Below are 15,634 nucleotides of genomic sequence, written 5' to 3' on the forward strand. Positions count from 1 at the left end.
TCACCCCGCGTAGAATCAAACGTGAAATTGCATTAACGCCTTGGCAAAGGCCTCCAAACATTTACTGGTTTTATTGTGCCCTCTTGTGGCGAGATCCTATTAATGCCCACGTAATATTGCAACGTATTTCCAATTTAATTTAACGATAAATAAAATCGCCACAATAGTTTTTTATTTTTATTTTTTATTTTTAAAGATTTTATTACTTTTTTGACAAATATATATGAAGTCTTTCCTATTCAAGGAAAACATTCTTTCAAAGACACACTTACAGCAAAGTCATTCCTGTAACAACAGAAAAACACGAGGAAATTGTGAATTCATAGGGGACTAACCAAATTCATTTGTGCCCGCAAAATATAAGGGTACAATGTCATAATTATGTTTTTATTAAGAACAGCTATACAGAAGTCTGTCAACAGCCAGTGGGAACCTTTGTATTAACATCTTTATTACCATGATATCGGGAATCATTTTTGCATCAAGGCACACAAGCATTGATAACCATCAGTGGAGCATTGCTTTTCATTGCCTAGATATACAGTAGGGTCCCTTTCGGTTGTACGGCTGCACACGCTACAGGGATTGAAAACAAAATGTGGGACATAATTGCAAGAAAACAAAAAGATATCAAAGAGTTTGTCAACAATTTACAAAGAAAGAATAATTCAGAACGGGTAGTCTCAATTAAGGCTTAAGGCTTAGACAGGCTTGTGATTAAGGTGACGATAACATCTTAAAACACCGCCTGAATAAGCAAGCCGTGACAGAGGATCTTCGTGTCTTAAAGGAGATGCAGGTCTGCTAGAGACTGCTGATCATGTTGGATGAACTCTTGTAAGCTCCTTTTCCCCTGTCTGAAGTTGCTTTCCTTCCTTGAGAAGGGTAAAATGACCTGTAGTCTGAGCAGAGTTTCTATGTTACTAAAACTTCTGATGTGCGAAGTCTTGAGTGTGTCGAGAACTGTCGATGGGAGATAGCCTGCCAGGGGGTTCAACCATTTTTCTTTCCATGACTTCACCTCAGAATGCAGAGACCCTTGATCTGGAAAATCCTCCTTGTACAGGTGGAACATAAGACCACTAAGAATGCTGGTTTCTACTTTAGACATTGCATAAGGCACAATCTCCAGACATCTGAAAGTATCCAACACTTTCTTTGTGAAGAGGTCTTCAATTTCCGTTATTGTATGTTCTATAACTTCCCGGCTGATGGATTCTTTGTAAAACTCGCTTAATGGCTCTAGAAGCACTGGATGCAACACTGTCACATGAACTTTAGAAGCCAGGACAACAGCTTGATCAAACCAGTCCTTGTGATGCGCATCCACGTCACTCCTCAGTTTACAAAGGGATGCTTTGAGGTCAGGAAAATTATCCACAGCAAGCAACATATCTAAGGGTTTACCCAGAAGAGACTGGCTTAGTTTTTTAGTAACGCCCAGGATGTTCTTCTGCATCACGGTTAAAAAGATGAACTGAAAGTTTCTGATGGCGTCAAAAAATGCTGTCGCTTGCTGCCGGTTTGCGGCATCTCCCTCATCTTTCAGTTCATTTAAACAGAGCATGATTGCCTCGAAAACCTCCACCATAAAGTCGTGCACGTCGTGACTTTTCTCCCAGTTTTTGACGAGTTTGTCAATCAGCTCATTGCCCTTTCCTTCATCGTGCCTGAACACGTGCATGATCATCTCCTCCAGTTTGTTCTGGCGTCCGCCATCCTCCGTGAGCCAATTCAGTATTCTGCTTATAAGAAGTGCGCCATCAGCTGCTTCTTCAGCAGGAGAGGAGCGCGCCAGCCATACATTGAGAGACACAGCAGAGCTGACAGTTCGTACAGCCTGGGGGTATTTCTTTGCAATGAGAGAACTGACAGCTCGCATCTGAGCGCCTACTTTTCCAAAGCTGAGCATGGCTTGGCCTCTACAATATTCCATGTTAAGGCCCCACTTCTCAGATAAAGCAGTTTCAATAGCATCCGCAAGAGTTGCTGGGTCTTCAACAAAAGGAATGAAAGCCAGTGTCTCCTCACACTGGACATGCTCTTTGTTTAGGTACCTGATGCACAGCGGCACATAGTGCTCACCGTTGATTTTTACTGCTTGGTCAGTTATAACGGTGAAGAATTGAGAGTGCCAGAGTTCTTTGAGGATTTCTTCACGAAGCTCTGGCTCATAGAAAGAGACTGCTTTCCTTGGTCCTTCGGCAACGTCCACAGTTACTTCACCGTTTGCGGATTTACCAGCTGCAGGAGTCTCTGTGGCGCTAGAAGCTTCTAAATCTGTAGTTGCAACAGATTTCGCCTCACTGTCACCTGACAAAGACGATAAATTAATTGCAAAAATGACAAAGGCAAAAAAATCAAAAGACTAACATTCAGCTCAAATTATTGTGACCCCTTAAAAGGTCCAGTGTGTAAAATATCACCCTCACCCTCCATCACCCAAGTGTGGCTAGTTCTGTGACTCTACACTCCTCTAGTGTTGAAATACATATCTCAGTCCTCTCTGATATTTCATAACTATTAATACAGAAAATGGCTCTAATTCACTTTGGAGTATCTTTTACCAAAGATGCAGGTCGATAGTCATGTCACTGAAGTGGAAGTGAAAGAAGATTAGGCATCGCAACAATGACCACGTTACGAGAATTGTAAATGTAGGTTACATATTTCAGTCAATAGAGTATTTATGTCCAATATGCAGAAGATATTCAACTGCATTTTTTTTTTCAACAAGTGTGTTTATTAGTTTCAGAAATAGTCACACTAACAATCACAGGTGCAGAACACAATAATCACAATGCAGATTTTTTCAAAAGTGAGGTAAGACAGGACAGTAAGTATATTATTTGTATGGGTCATCCTTCAGAATGCCAGTGGTCCACACATCAGTCTAGTTGTCCCCTATAGAAGTTTCTGTAGTTCAACAGAAAGCAGTCATCAATATTTTGTCCAACGTAGTCAAAGAATTTGGGATTTTGAAACCATTGTGGTTTTAGGCGCCGTAGAGTTTTTCCTCTGACAGTAGTCTTAGCCGAGTAGTTGAGCAGAAGTAATGCATGGTCAGAAATGATAATGCTCTTGTATATACAACCACTAACATTAGGGGCGAGTGATTTGGACATGATAAAGTAATCTATGCAACTCTACGTATTAGGTGCAGCTGAATGACAAGCGTAATCTTTTTTGTAGGGTTTTCTACTTTCCAAATATCAATGAGGTTAAGATCCTGCATAAATTGGTGGATTATTTTCCTGTTCCTTGCATGGGTTGGATCTATGCATGAAGAGCGATCAGTTTCGGATCAAGGGTGTAGTTAAAATCACCACTAATTATTATGGCTCCCTGGAGCGAAGAGATTAATAGAAATAAATTATTATAGAAGCTTGGATCGTCATTATTAGGACCGTATAAATTCACAAGAATCAAGTCTGGGTTTATTAGCGACGCTTGTACAATAATAAATCTCCCCGCAGGATCCAAAATAGTCCTCCTGTTCCATCTACTCTGGCGTGTGGGTCAGGTGCCGGCTGCCTTTGTGCATGACCCTCATCTTTGCAGGAAATATAAATCCAAAGTCCAGGTTCAACTTGTGGAGTTTCCGCTTCACGTCGTTGTACTGTCGCCGTTGTTTCTGTACCTCCACAGAAAGGTCTGGAAAGAACACGACTTGGTGCTCCTGGTACATCACTTTTCCTTTTTGTCAGGCTGCTCAAACTTTATCTTGATAGTTAAGAAAATACATAATGAGAGCTTGCGGGGGGTCAGCTCGAATCTTGTCGAACATGCAGCCGGCGGGCACGTTCAATAACAACCGGGCTCGGAAACTTGTCTGGTCCGAGGATTTTGCGCAGCCAAAGTCTGGAGAAAAGCAGCCGCATCTCCCCCTTCAGTTTTCTCAGGCAAACCAATCAGCTGCAGGTTTGATCTTCAGTGTCTGTTCTCGAGGTCATCAAGTTTTAATGTAAACTATGGAACCTTCTTTTGAAGGGATTTTTCTTTGCCAGTTTACGCTGAGATGTCGTCTTCAGCTTTGTCAATGCGGGACTCCGCTGCGGTTAATCTCTCAGAAAAGATTGCTTCTTTCATCGCTTGATTAGACGAGGCGACTTCCTGAAGTTGCACTGAAAGGTCTGCGTTCATTAAACGAATGGCGGCTAAAATGTCGGCATTGTCTTGCTTGTCCGCTTTAGCGCCCACCGAGTCCCGTTGGCTGTCTGCCGAGGAGTGCTCCACGTTAGCGTCGTTGTCGTTATGGCCGCTCGTTGCCGTGATAATCTGTTTTGTTTTTTCTTCTTGGCATCTTTGTTCACAGCCTGAACAAGTAACGATTGTTGAATTAAATTAGGTAGTCGAGGGTCGAATTGGCAAAATAAAAGTGCAACGTATAGCACACGGGATCGGAGCTCAGAGACCTGCTGCTGCTCAAGCAGGCGCCATAACCGGAAGTCCTCAACTGAATTTTAGTGGCAATTATGTATCAAATGTGCTTGATATATTATTGACCCTTGCTATACTATGTATACATTAAAAAACTGTTCTAAGGGTAGGAAAACCAAACTACTTTTATTTTACAGTAATTATACCTGAGATAAGCATATAATGAATTAAGCTTTTTCAGGTAACTCGTGAAAATTTTACACACTGCACCTTTAATTGAAACCCCATACCCAAATTGGCGTCAATCTACTTACCTCGGTCAGTCAACTTCTGACGTTGTAAAGTTTGTGTCACCTGTTTATAAAAAAAAAGGGGGATATCAATTAGAATAACAATAAAGCATGCTGCATCAAAAACACTAAAAATGTACTTAAATAAAAGAAGTTGTCTTACCAGGGAAAGACATGGACTACTCTCTTGATCAACTTCCACACACTTCTCAATGACTTCTGGCAGCCTTTGCAGAGTTGTGTAGTGAGACAGGAGCATCACTTGGTCGATTAGGTTGCCTTTGCAAACAGTGTTCTTTAACAGATCCCTGATGGAGTTCAGAGTGGTCTTCATCAGGTCACACTCCATTCCAACACTCGGCAGAACAGCAACCAGCCTCAGCAGTAAGGTGACAGTTGGGTGACATTTAGACTCAGGGTGGACGAGTGTTTCAGTAATTGACGTTGGAGGAACATCCTGGTATTTCTCTCGCCAGACGGAGGTCCACGCATTAATTTCCTGTTCAGCAGCTACGGGCTCTGCAGAGTTCTGAAGGTAGTGGCTGAACGGCTTGTCCGTTGATTCGGACATGATGGGATTGCAAGAGGGAAGCAGTGACAGAACTGACAGAGCCTTCAAGTGGTCGTCTGAAAAACTGTATTTCATCTCGTCGATGAGACTCCTGAGGAGTGGGACGCTCAGAGTTTCTCTGTAATAGGCCTCGGGGGATTCATAGCTGCTGGCTTCCTCAGAGAAGCACACTTGCTCAGGAGCTACCCTAGTTGCCAACTGAAAGCCCTGCTCAAACCAAGTGGAGTGAACGGTATTCACATTTTCGAGCATTTTATTGAGCGTTTCGATAAGCTGTGGGATTTTTTCCACTTCACAGAGAATATCAGCTGGATTTCCACAACGGAAGACGGTGCTACAGTTGCGTAGCGGAGCACAAGCGTTCTTTAAAATAGTGAGAGTGACAACAAAATCTACGTTCCTCAAAGCCGAGGACAGAACTTGTGCACGTATGGACTTGGAGCCAATGCCGCTGGCGCTAACGTTGTCGAGGCAGCTCAGGATGCCATCGAGGGTGTCGACGAGTATGTCAAAGAAATCCTCTCCTTTTTTCCACTTGGAGCAACAAGTTTCAGGTATCTCTTCCAGAGCCTCTCTCGGCATGTTCAAGAGTCCGTCGACGGCCAGTGACAGCTGTTCCTCAAGACACGGAGACTCGTCGAAAAACACCAACAGATCTTCAACAATGTCCAGCGTTTTTGCTACCGATGGACACAGCACGCATCCTGCCAGCCAGTGAGCAAGCCCGCAGGACTCGCTGGGTGTGACGACTGCCAGCGGGTAGCTTTTAAGGAAATCCAAGGACATCTTCTTCAGGCTTTGATAACCTACGCCCAAATGCATGAATGCCTGTCCACGACACTGAGACATGGGTAAGCCCCAGTCCTCTGTGAGTATCTTTGCGAGCTTATTCGCCTGCACGTCAGCGTCACAGTTCTCATCAAACGGCAGGAAACCCATTAACTCGACTTTCGGGGTTGATTCTCCGACATACCTCACAAATACAGGTAGGTGAGTCGTGTCGGCTACTTTCAACGGTTTATCTGTGATAAGTGAGAAATACGGAGAGTCTTGTATTTCTCTTAGTATCGCATCTCTGATTCCATTTATGATGAGTTGGACCATTTCGTCGTCGCTAATGGAAGGTCCACAGACAGTTCCGAACCAGTGGCAGAGGCTAAGCTCCTGGACGAAAAGTGTTCGGTCCTCGTCGGGGAGGTCAGACAAGCTGCTGTTCCTTTTCCCCAGGAGTGCGGCCAGTCTAAAAACTGTGGCAAAGCTCTGACGATTGTCACCTGCACTTCCATTTTCATTTTCCCGTTTGATGTCATGGTCCTCAGGCGTCTCAGATGACAGTTTAATGTTTGGTTTGTCTTCGGTTTCCTCTACGTTATGATCAACTATGCACACAACAGAGAGAAAAGAACACAGAACAGCGGTTACGCAAAGACTATTTCTTTTTATCCAATTCCCATTGAACAGGATCTATTAACTTGGACTATTTAGAATGCCATTTAAAAACTAATAATCACTAATAAAAAAACAAACCAACATACCTTCCATATTGTTTTCAGGGTTTCTGCAGAGGCTTTTTGCTTCCTTGTCCTGCAAGTGAGCCATACATGATTTATTAGTGAAGGACAAGCAATACCTTAGAAGTAACTTAATAAAATTAATATATAGAGATATATATATATTTTTTAAGTACGTACTAGACAGATGCCTTCCAAAGCTTGCGGAGTTACTTTCAAACACTGGTTCACCATGTGGTCCAGGTCTCTGCTGAAGTCCGTGCTCACCTGCAGCATGGCCAAGGAAGGGGACCTGTTTTTGGGGTTTGAATTTCTCAGGTAGTCTTGGAACTTTTTGTGGCGCATGGCAACTCCGCAATCGTCCAGCGCGGTGCTCGGTAGCACAGACATAATCCTCAGCAGTGCGTTGATGTTTCCGAAGTACTGCATGAGCGGCAGGCGCAGTGTCTGAAATATTGTGGCTGGTATAGTGACGGAGGCAACTTTGGTTTTCCACGTCACCCTCCAACAACACAGCTCAGTGAAGAAGTTGTCGGCGTCGGGGAGATCGCTGCTGTAGAGGGGAGGTTTTGACTTGAGGCTCTCAAAAATGTAACTCACTGTGACCGAGGACGGCACCAGAGAGAGGAAGTTGAGGGCTTCTTTGTGGTCCTCGGAAAAATGATCCTTTACAGCGTTTATAAGGTTATCCACAAGAGGGACACTCAAAGTGTCTTTGTAAAAATTGGCCGGCTTCATCATGCTGTCTCTGGACACGGAGCTCTCGGGCAGTTCAATTTGGACTTTCAGACTCTGTGCCAATGCAGAGGCCTCGTCAAACCAGTTCTGGTGAAAAACCTTAATGGTAGTTTTGACTCTGTTCAGCGTGGCCACAATGCCGTTGATTTGGCAGAGTTGGGATGCAGCGCTTAAGTGGTCTTTCTGAAGACCGGCGCTGAGCTCTCGGGTAAAGGAAGCGGAATTCTTCAAGATTACCATCGCAATAATAAACTCAAACTGCATTATTTTGCCAAGGAGTGCACCCGCTTGGTCAGACATGGAGGCTTTCCATCTCTGCGGGTTGCTTCGGATTTTCTCTAGACATTCAGTCAGAGGCTCCAGCATCTGCACAAAGACCTCATAAGAATCGTGCTTCTCTTGCCAAAGGGTGCAGAACTTTCCCTGAAACTCCTGGATCTTCTCGTAGCTCTCTCTCAGACCGAAAGCAATCACGTGGTCGAGCTGTTTTTGTAGGGCAGCGGTGCTGCCGAAAAACATCAGGACCTCTTCGAATGTATCCAGGGCTCGCTTAACAGCAGGCACAGGGATGGATTTGGACCACCATGTGTTGAAGGAGTAACAAGAACAATGTGTGCTAATGGCAAGAGGATACTTCTCCTGGACCTTACAAGCAAACGCCTTCAGCTTATAGGACACGTCACCAGAGCCTAAATATGCTTGGCCTCTGCAGTTATTCAAATCAAGATGCCACTTCACGGTTACTATTTGGAAGAGTTGGTGCACCATGGCATCACAGTCGAGGTCTGCTTCAATGAATCCCATCAACTCCAAGCGCATCACATCAAAACTGTCCACAAATCTGAGGAACAGTGGAAGGAAATCTTTGTCTCCCAGCTTCACCACACGGTCGATGAACAGAGAAAAGAATGAACGCCCCACTTCCATAAGAATTCCCTCACGTACAGCGTTCTCACACACGGAGAGGACCTCATTCATTTCAGACTTGGTTACGTACTCAACCTCTCCGTCCTGAGTAGCGTCACTAGGTTTTCTGGCCTGGCTGCTATAAGCCGAGATCACAGCAACTTGCAAGGCAGACTTGAGGGCTTCTCTATCAGTCTCTGCGCACTTCATCTCTGCAAGCCTTTCGGCGTCCATTTCTAGGTTTATGAATTGCAATTCCTCTTCACAGTCCTTTTCAGCATGGTTTCCGAGGGATGCCACTAAAATAGGCGGAAGCAATAGTCAGTAACGGGGATCAGGTTGAACACAAACATGCAAGATCACACTATGCACATATACAAACAAAATGTTTCCCCAATTCCAGAACAACGAATAATGACAATGATAACGTAATAAAATATCACAAGGCGTTTAAATTGTGTAACATAGATGTAAGAGGACGTATATTCATATGATTATCCAAAAACAAAACTTCAAAAAATTGAATCTCACCTTGGTGATGCTTCTCTTTTGTCTCATCATCCTGCAACAACAAGTGATATCCAATTTTAGGTCGAAGAGCTATCGAAGACCACAGATGGATGCTATTAGGAATTTACTTACAATCTGCAACATTTGAAGTATGTCTGGGTGCTTCTGGACATAAGACTCCACCATCTGCTCGACGCTGACGTGCACGTCTTGGTTCACGTAGATGTATGCCATGCTGCATTTTCTTTGGTCCTCTTGTGTAGCTCTCAGGTAGGAGTGGCACCGCTCCAGCACCATGTGGTACTGGCCGTACACATCTGCCTCTGCGTTTACACACGGCACAGTGCCCAACACTCTGAGCAAGCTCTGCACATTTGGGTAAAAGCCAATATCGGGGATTTTGAGGGTGGCGAACACCGTGGTTGGCAGGATTCGACGCTTGCTCGCGTGCCTCCATTTCACTTCCCAAGAGCCGAGCTCTTCATAGAACGTGTCAGGCCTGGCGAGGTTGTTCAGATTGGCGTCTGCTACTTTGTCTCTACGGATGCTGAAATTGTGATCGGCCATGTAGGATGGCACCAACGACAGCCATCGGAGGATCCTGACCATCTCCGTGCTGAACACTCTCTTCACCTCTGCGACCAGATACTGCAAGATGGGTCGACTCAAAGTTTCTCTGTAAAAGTCCTCCAGTGGCGTTTCAGCCATGTCCCCTTGTTCTGTGTCTGGTTTAGTAACCTCGACCCCAAGTTTCTTCGCCCGCGCATACGCGTCGGAAAACCACTTCCTGTGGAATATTGCGAGCTCTTGCTGGTATTTGCTGACCAGTTTTAAGGCATTGGAAATTGTGTACTGTAAAGTACTGCTGATGCTAATGATACCCCTGAGACTTGGGTTGAGTATACTCACACAACAGAGTGTGTTCTTCAAAACAACGAGCGTGATGATGAAGTTGAAATTCTTTAAAACGGGCTTGAGCTTGGCCATTTGCTCAGCGGTGTCTTCTTCTACCTTGGAGATCATCTCGTTGATGCAGTTTAGGAATGGTTCTAGAATCTCTAACATGGTCTGGAAAGCATCTGTGCTGTACTCCCAATTCTGACTGACAGCCGCTTTGATCCTCTCTGCCTCTCCTTTCATATGCCCGTATGTCATTTGGATTTTCCCCTCTAATCTTTTACACAGATCTGGTGTTCTCTTCAGTAATGCGGCAACCTCCTCAACAGTGTCAGCCACTTTCTGAATCGACAGGACCGGCATGCAGCGAATAATCCATATGTTGAACGCATACGGGTCACTAGGTGAGAGAACTACTTGTGGGAACTCCTGCAGGATTTTGCTAGTGAGGTCTCGCATCTTCTGACAAATACTGCCTGTAACCAGGTAAGTCAGACCTCTGCAGTGCTCCATCCTCAATCCCCACTTGTTTCGTAGCTCTGTGAGAAGCATGTAAAACAGATTCTCTGCATCCATGTCGCACGGTAAGAAAGCAACGAGGTGCTTTTGTGGGAACCCGTCGACTGTGACAGACCGAATGAAAACTGGAATTTGCTCCTTTCCCTCTATACTTGTCGCATCCTGAAGCAGAATTGAGAAAAAACGTGCAAGTGTGAGGCTTTTCTGGATCTCCTCCCTCATAAGTTCTTCACTGAAGGTGAGGATTTCTTTCTTGTCAATTTTCTCTGCACAGATACGATTAAGAGCCTGCTGGCCCCGTGCTCCTCCAATCTGTTCATCAGCGTTAATGTTTGCGCCATTGATACTAAACCCAGTCATAGCCAGGATTTCCTTAAAATATACTTTGAGAGTCTCTCTTGCTTTAGAGTTGGCTACATCCTCTGGGGTCAGGTCATCATTTTGTAGTCCTGGTGCAGCACTGTTTTCTCCAAACACTTCCTTCAGCTCTTCCAAACCTTCAGATGCAGTTGGGTTTTCTGAAAGTACAGAAAAATGAGGAAAAGCTTCTATTGGATTTGGAAAGGATTCAGTGACACTTGAAGACATTTCTCAACCTTCCTTGGTCATGCAATAAAAATAAGCAGCAGAGTAGATCCTGTACCTTTTGTTTTCTTTGAAGAGTAATGTTCCTCTTCGGACTAGGGACAAAAATAGCAACAGGTAAAATAAGTTTCTTTCTTTCGTTGAAATGTCAAAATGAAAGGCACAGTGTGTAAAACCATAATCTTCGGCTGAGATTTTTAGCTGGGATAGGATTCACTTCGGAATATCTTTTACCAAACTTGCTGCTGTGAATGAAGCAGAAATGCAAGTGTGCTCGTCATAGCAACACTAACCACGGGGGATGGGACTTAGCAAACGGTGACTTGTAAATGTAGGTTATGATTCCACTGCATTTCAGTGATGGTAAATAATCATTTGGTCTTAGCATCTGATTTATTTCACAATACCAGCGTCCCACCCTAAATACAAAACGCTCAGGCTGGATTGTCTGTACCAGGCTGCCTTACAAAGATGGCAATGCCCTGTGAGTAACACCCTTGCTGTATGTTTATGCAAAAGAACAGGTCTGTGGGTAGAGAAGCTACATTTACGTTATGGTACGCTAAGATAAATATACTTATGCACACAGAATTAAATCTCTGCCAATAAATGCCCTGATGACAAATTTTACACACTGCACCATTGAATTAAAACTGTAAAAACACAAAGGAGCCATTTGAAGCATTTGATGAAACCTACAAGATCTCTGTTTCGTTTCCTGTTGCAGACTGGCTGATTATCCAAAGGCGATGGAAAATCAAATATTGTTGGAACAGCATCTTTGCTCAAGACGGCACCTGAAGCATCCTGAGAGAGGATGAAGGCAACAAGTTACACATCATGCTGACACTTCAAACTGAGTTCAAAAAGAAGCTGTCAATGGTGGCTGAACAAGCTCTTCAACCTTCATCTTTACATCCCCAACAAACCTTAAAGAGCACCCTGGGAGTTTACATGCAAATGAAAAACTAATTTGGTACTGGCTGGTTAGGAAAACGTTACAGTGGTGGAATCAGAGAAGTCTCTTCTGCTTGAAAATATTATAACCAGTGTAATAAGGACCGAGAATCTATACACATGTTGTAAATGATCAAGAAAAAAACAAAATGTACGTTCTCCAAAGTCTTACTGTTTTTTGTTTACTTTAGTTAGCATATGATACTGATTGCGGTTGCTGCAAAGACAACTCACAAAAAGCTTTAAACATCAATAAGTGAACTGAAGAAATGCATTAGTAATTAAAGTCAATCCAATATTGTGTGAATTGTTGGATTGAGTTCAACTAGAAGCTCATTACATGTGAGGGGGAAATGAAACAATAATGAGATCAGATTTCTGGAGAGTAGCAAACACTGGAAACCACATGAAAACAAATCTCCAAGCCAGATGCAATACTTTGTGAAGAAGCCTAAATAAGACAATATTTTTCAATAATGGCTCGGTTTCCTCAATCCAAAGTAAATAACGTATATTTACTTTGTAAGAGAACAAACAGCAAAAAATACACATAAATTCATTCTTTAGAAAAGTTTCATTTAAAACATAAAATAACTAAAAGCACTTGAAAATAAAAAAATACAACCCACAATCAGAAGCTGTGCTGAGCAAAGTCTTTTCAAACAAGAGAAAAGAAAAGAGCGTTTGTTGCCACGATAAGAGACTTTGTGTCATCACAATAGGAGTCAGCGTAATGATAAATAAAAATAGACTCCTTTACAGTAATCTTTTTTTGTAACTGTCAAAAACAATTGTCTCAGGTCATATTAGGTTTTGAAAAGCATGGATTTTAGCAACAACTTTTTCATTTAAAGATAAAAATCTTATGGAAGTTTCCTTCATCCTCAGTTTTTTTTGTTTTTGTCTATTTTTACATGGGCATATCTTGATTAGCACGTTTACACCGCTTGTTGTGAAGCAAAATGCCTTAATATATGGTAATAATCACCATACAAATGTCCAGTATGGTTAGTGTGTTTAAACTATAACGGCCTCAAAGTGACACCTCTGCACCGCGATGAAATTAGTTGGAAGTTGGATATTCAACAGACATCGGACAGGAAAACCTCGTCTGTACCTGTAAGCGCGCCTACTACTCATTTCAAGTGCTCCCTTATTGTAGACTTTACAGTAACCACACAGCGACAGAAGATGGCTACAGCGTTTACTGTCTTCCTGTTTTCAAAATAAAAGTGTGGACTATTTAATCAGAACCCGAATACTTTGTTAATCCAGAGGGACATTTTATAGTGACATTTTAAAAACACTTTTTCGGAGTCATTTGATCACGTGACCTGGAAGCTATAGCGCTAAACTGCTAATATTTTCTTACAAAACAATCTTCAAAAATAGGAATTTTAGCTCACTAGCTTCTAGGTCATGTGATTAAATGACTCAAAATCAGTGTGGGATCATCGTGCTCCACTGACTGCATGAGACACACCTGCTGTCTGTTTCCCCCCTCCACATTTTTCAATCATTCCTATTAATTATATAAAATTATTAGCAGTTTGGCTGATTATCTATTCGGTCATGTGACATTATTAATCAAAAGCAGTGTTGTAACATAGTGATACCTCTCCATTTCCTTTTAACACAGTATCTCTGCTTTGAATAGCCACACTTTTATTTTGAAAAGGAGGAGAGTACACGCGCTAGCCGTCTTGTCTCCGTGTATTTACTGTAAAGTTTGTAATAGGGGTGCACTTGAAATGAGTGGTAGGCGCACTGTGTGAGACAGCAGAGATTTTTCCCGGATCGCGAGTGTCTGTCGGATATCCAACTTCAAACTAATTCCCCGCCGTCACCTCTGTTTAGTAGACAGGAATTACAAGCTCACTCCTTTTCAGCAATAAACAGTTTTAGAGTGCGGTTCTTCCGATCCCCTCGATGCTGATGGTGTTTGTTATATCGATGGCCATGGCACGTAATCTTACCTTATGAGAGATCATAGAAGGCTCGAAGTGTTTGGCACAAACTCCGTGCTGTGACTGCAACTGCTCAGGAGACAGCGATTCCAGGTCTTGACGACAACAGTTGTTGACCCATTGTTTGCAGCTGAATGACAAGAGGGGAGATTTAAGACTTTAGTGGGACCGTTGAAGAGTTGACTTCACAAATGCGTTCCCCGCACTAAGTGCTATTAAAACCCTTTACAGCCGTTTCCCTCGTGCTGTCTCCACTACACTGGTACATCATCTTCATTCCCCTGTTTCGGGCAGTATTGAGAAACAACACTGCCACAATGAGAGAGGAAGATCTGGACATATTATTACTCAAGAACGTCACACCAAGAACACAGTCGCATCAGTAAAGTACAGACTTTCGAAAATCTCACAGCTAAAGTGCCAGAATGTTTTTGTGAAGGCACGAACTGATGACTCCTGAGGTTTATCACCTCAGCTAGTAAAACATATTTTGATTTGTACTCGTCGCTTGAATGCAAATACACAACCAAACAAATAATGACAAGAAAGGCATTTCAGCAAAAACAATTTAATCTTTACTCGACCAACGTTGAATCAGCAGAAACGTTACCACGCCATTGAAACGGCAAGTGTCCTGTACCGATAGCCACTGAAATTAGCTTACAGCACGAAAAGTTTGTAACTGTGACTTGCTCTGGTTTAGGAATTGTGTAGATGTGCAAAATAATCCGGCACTGCCAAAAATGTCCATCACTGCAAACCCCTGAGCCTAACTGAATGCACAAATTGTTACACATTGACTTTTCTTTCAAGAGTGCATATGGTCTGCGCCATTTTCGAGAGAGTTGTCACTGTTAGCCAACATGTTAAGCTAACGCTGATACTAAATGGCTATCGTAGTTTGCGTTCACTTTCCTGCGCTATACATTTTAATTTAGAATGAATACATACCGTTCTGGGTCGAGAGGAAATCGGAAAAGTGGAATGGAGTTTTCGGATACCCCTTGTTGATAATCACAGTTCGTTGCAACGCAGCAGTCAGTCATTTTGGACTGCGTTGGAGCTAGCTAGCTAGCAACGTAGCTAGCTTAGCTGGCGAGTGCAAGCTGGCAAGCCTTCGGTAGAATAATGCTGCACGAGATTTTACAGAATTATACCATAGAGAAAACCAAAATTGACTTCGCGGATGGAAAATTGTTTGAATTGTAGCGATGCCCTGGAAAACATCGATTCGAGCGATCACATCCTCTCAAAAGTTGATGCTGCGCGGTTAAGCCTAGAGTCGCCGAAAGCGTGGTATCCTGCCAACCAGGAACTGGACGGTGAAATAAAATCACCATCCTGCAGAGGGGGGAATGGTTCCATCGGGCCTCGCAAGACGTTATTCACTGTAAAGAAAGGTCCCAGCAGCTGCGAACACATCTTGTTTCATTCACAGTAGCTAAACTATCAAAGCTAACCCATGAGCAAAGCTAAACATTTGAACTGATTTAAAAATGTATTTTTCTTTTAGTGGGCAAACATTTCTTACACGTGGCTCCAGCCAGTAGTACAGCGCCACCCACCACCACCACCTTATTGCTGTTTTAGAACCAACTGACTGCCTGATAAACAGCAGGTTAAAGTTCATGCAAAGATTTCAGGTTAACCATTGGACACATCTGTCTTTGCAAGTATGCAGCATTAAGACCAGGAACCGCTAGAACCAAGATTACGAACATATTTTTAAACAAACAAAATAAACAAAAAAAAACACATTCCATTTTTTTAAATTCAAATTCAAGTGCTTTTTTTTTTTTTTTA

General features: G+C 43.0%; 1 protein-coding gene across 5 annotated transcripts; it reads right to left on the reverse strand.

Moving 5' to 3' along the window:
* Nucleotides 1-366: 366 nt before the first annotated feature.
* LOC142884363 (uncharacterized) lies at nt 367-15,300 on the reverse strand. 5 transcript variants are annotated; one of them, XM_076019895.1, is made up of 11 exons: nt 14,783-15,287; nt 13,841-13,961; nt 11,607-11,714; nt 10,966-11,002; nt 9,039-10,867; nt 8,928-8,958; nt 6,933-8,695; nt 6,777-6,825; nt 4,834-6,620; nt 4,695-4,734; nt 367-2,313 (listed from the first exon to the last, which is right to left on the reverse strand). In XM_076019895.1, the coding sequence occupies exons 1-11, from the start codon at nt 14,875-14,877 to the stop codon at nt 785-787; spliced, it is 7,389 nt and encodes a 2,462-aa protein (XP_075876010.1). In that variant the 5' UTR covers nt 14,878-15,287; the 3' UTR covers nt 367-784. The 5 variants fall into 5 exon arrangements, with proteins under 5 accessions (XP_075876010.1, XP_075876011.1, XP_075876015.1 ...); XM_076019896.1 differs by having other exon boundaries at nt 9,039-10,840; nt 14,783-15,286; XM_076019900.1 differs by lacking the exon at nt 367-2,313 and adding an exon at nt 2,359-2,916 and having other exon boundaries at nt 14,783-15,297.
* Nucleotides 15,301-15,634: the final 334 nt, after the last annotated feature.

The sequence above is a fragment of the Nelusetta ayraudi genome, unplaced genomic scaffold (assembly GCF_046127955.1).
Source record: "Nelusetta ayraudi isolate G7.1 ecotype Tasmania unplaced genomic scaffold, CSIRO-AGI_Nayr_v1 ptg000011l, whole genome shotgun sequence".
In the NCBI taxonomy this organism is placed as follows: Eukaryota; Metazoa; Chordata; class Actinopteri; order Tetraodontiformes; family Monacanthidae; genus Nelusetta; species Nelusetta ayraudi.

Coding starts and splice junctions, on each gene's coding strand:
- LOC142884363 (XM_076019895.1), bottom strand. CDS start 14,877: ATGACTGACTGCTGCGTTGCAACGAACTGTGATTATCAACAAGGGGTA. Junction 8,959..9,038: donor TACTTCAAATGTTGCAGATT/GTAAGTAAATTC, acceptor TTGTTGTTGCAG/GATGATGAGACAAAAGAGAA. Junction 8,696..8,927: donor AAAAGAGAAGCATCACCAAG/GTGAGATTCAAT, acceptor CGCCTATTTTAG/TGGCATCCCTCGGAAACCAT.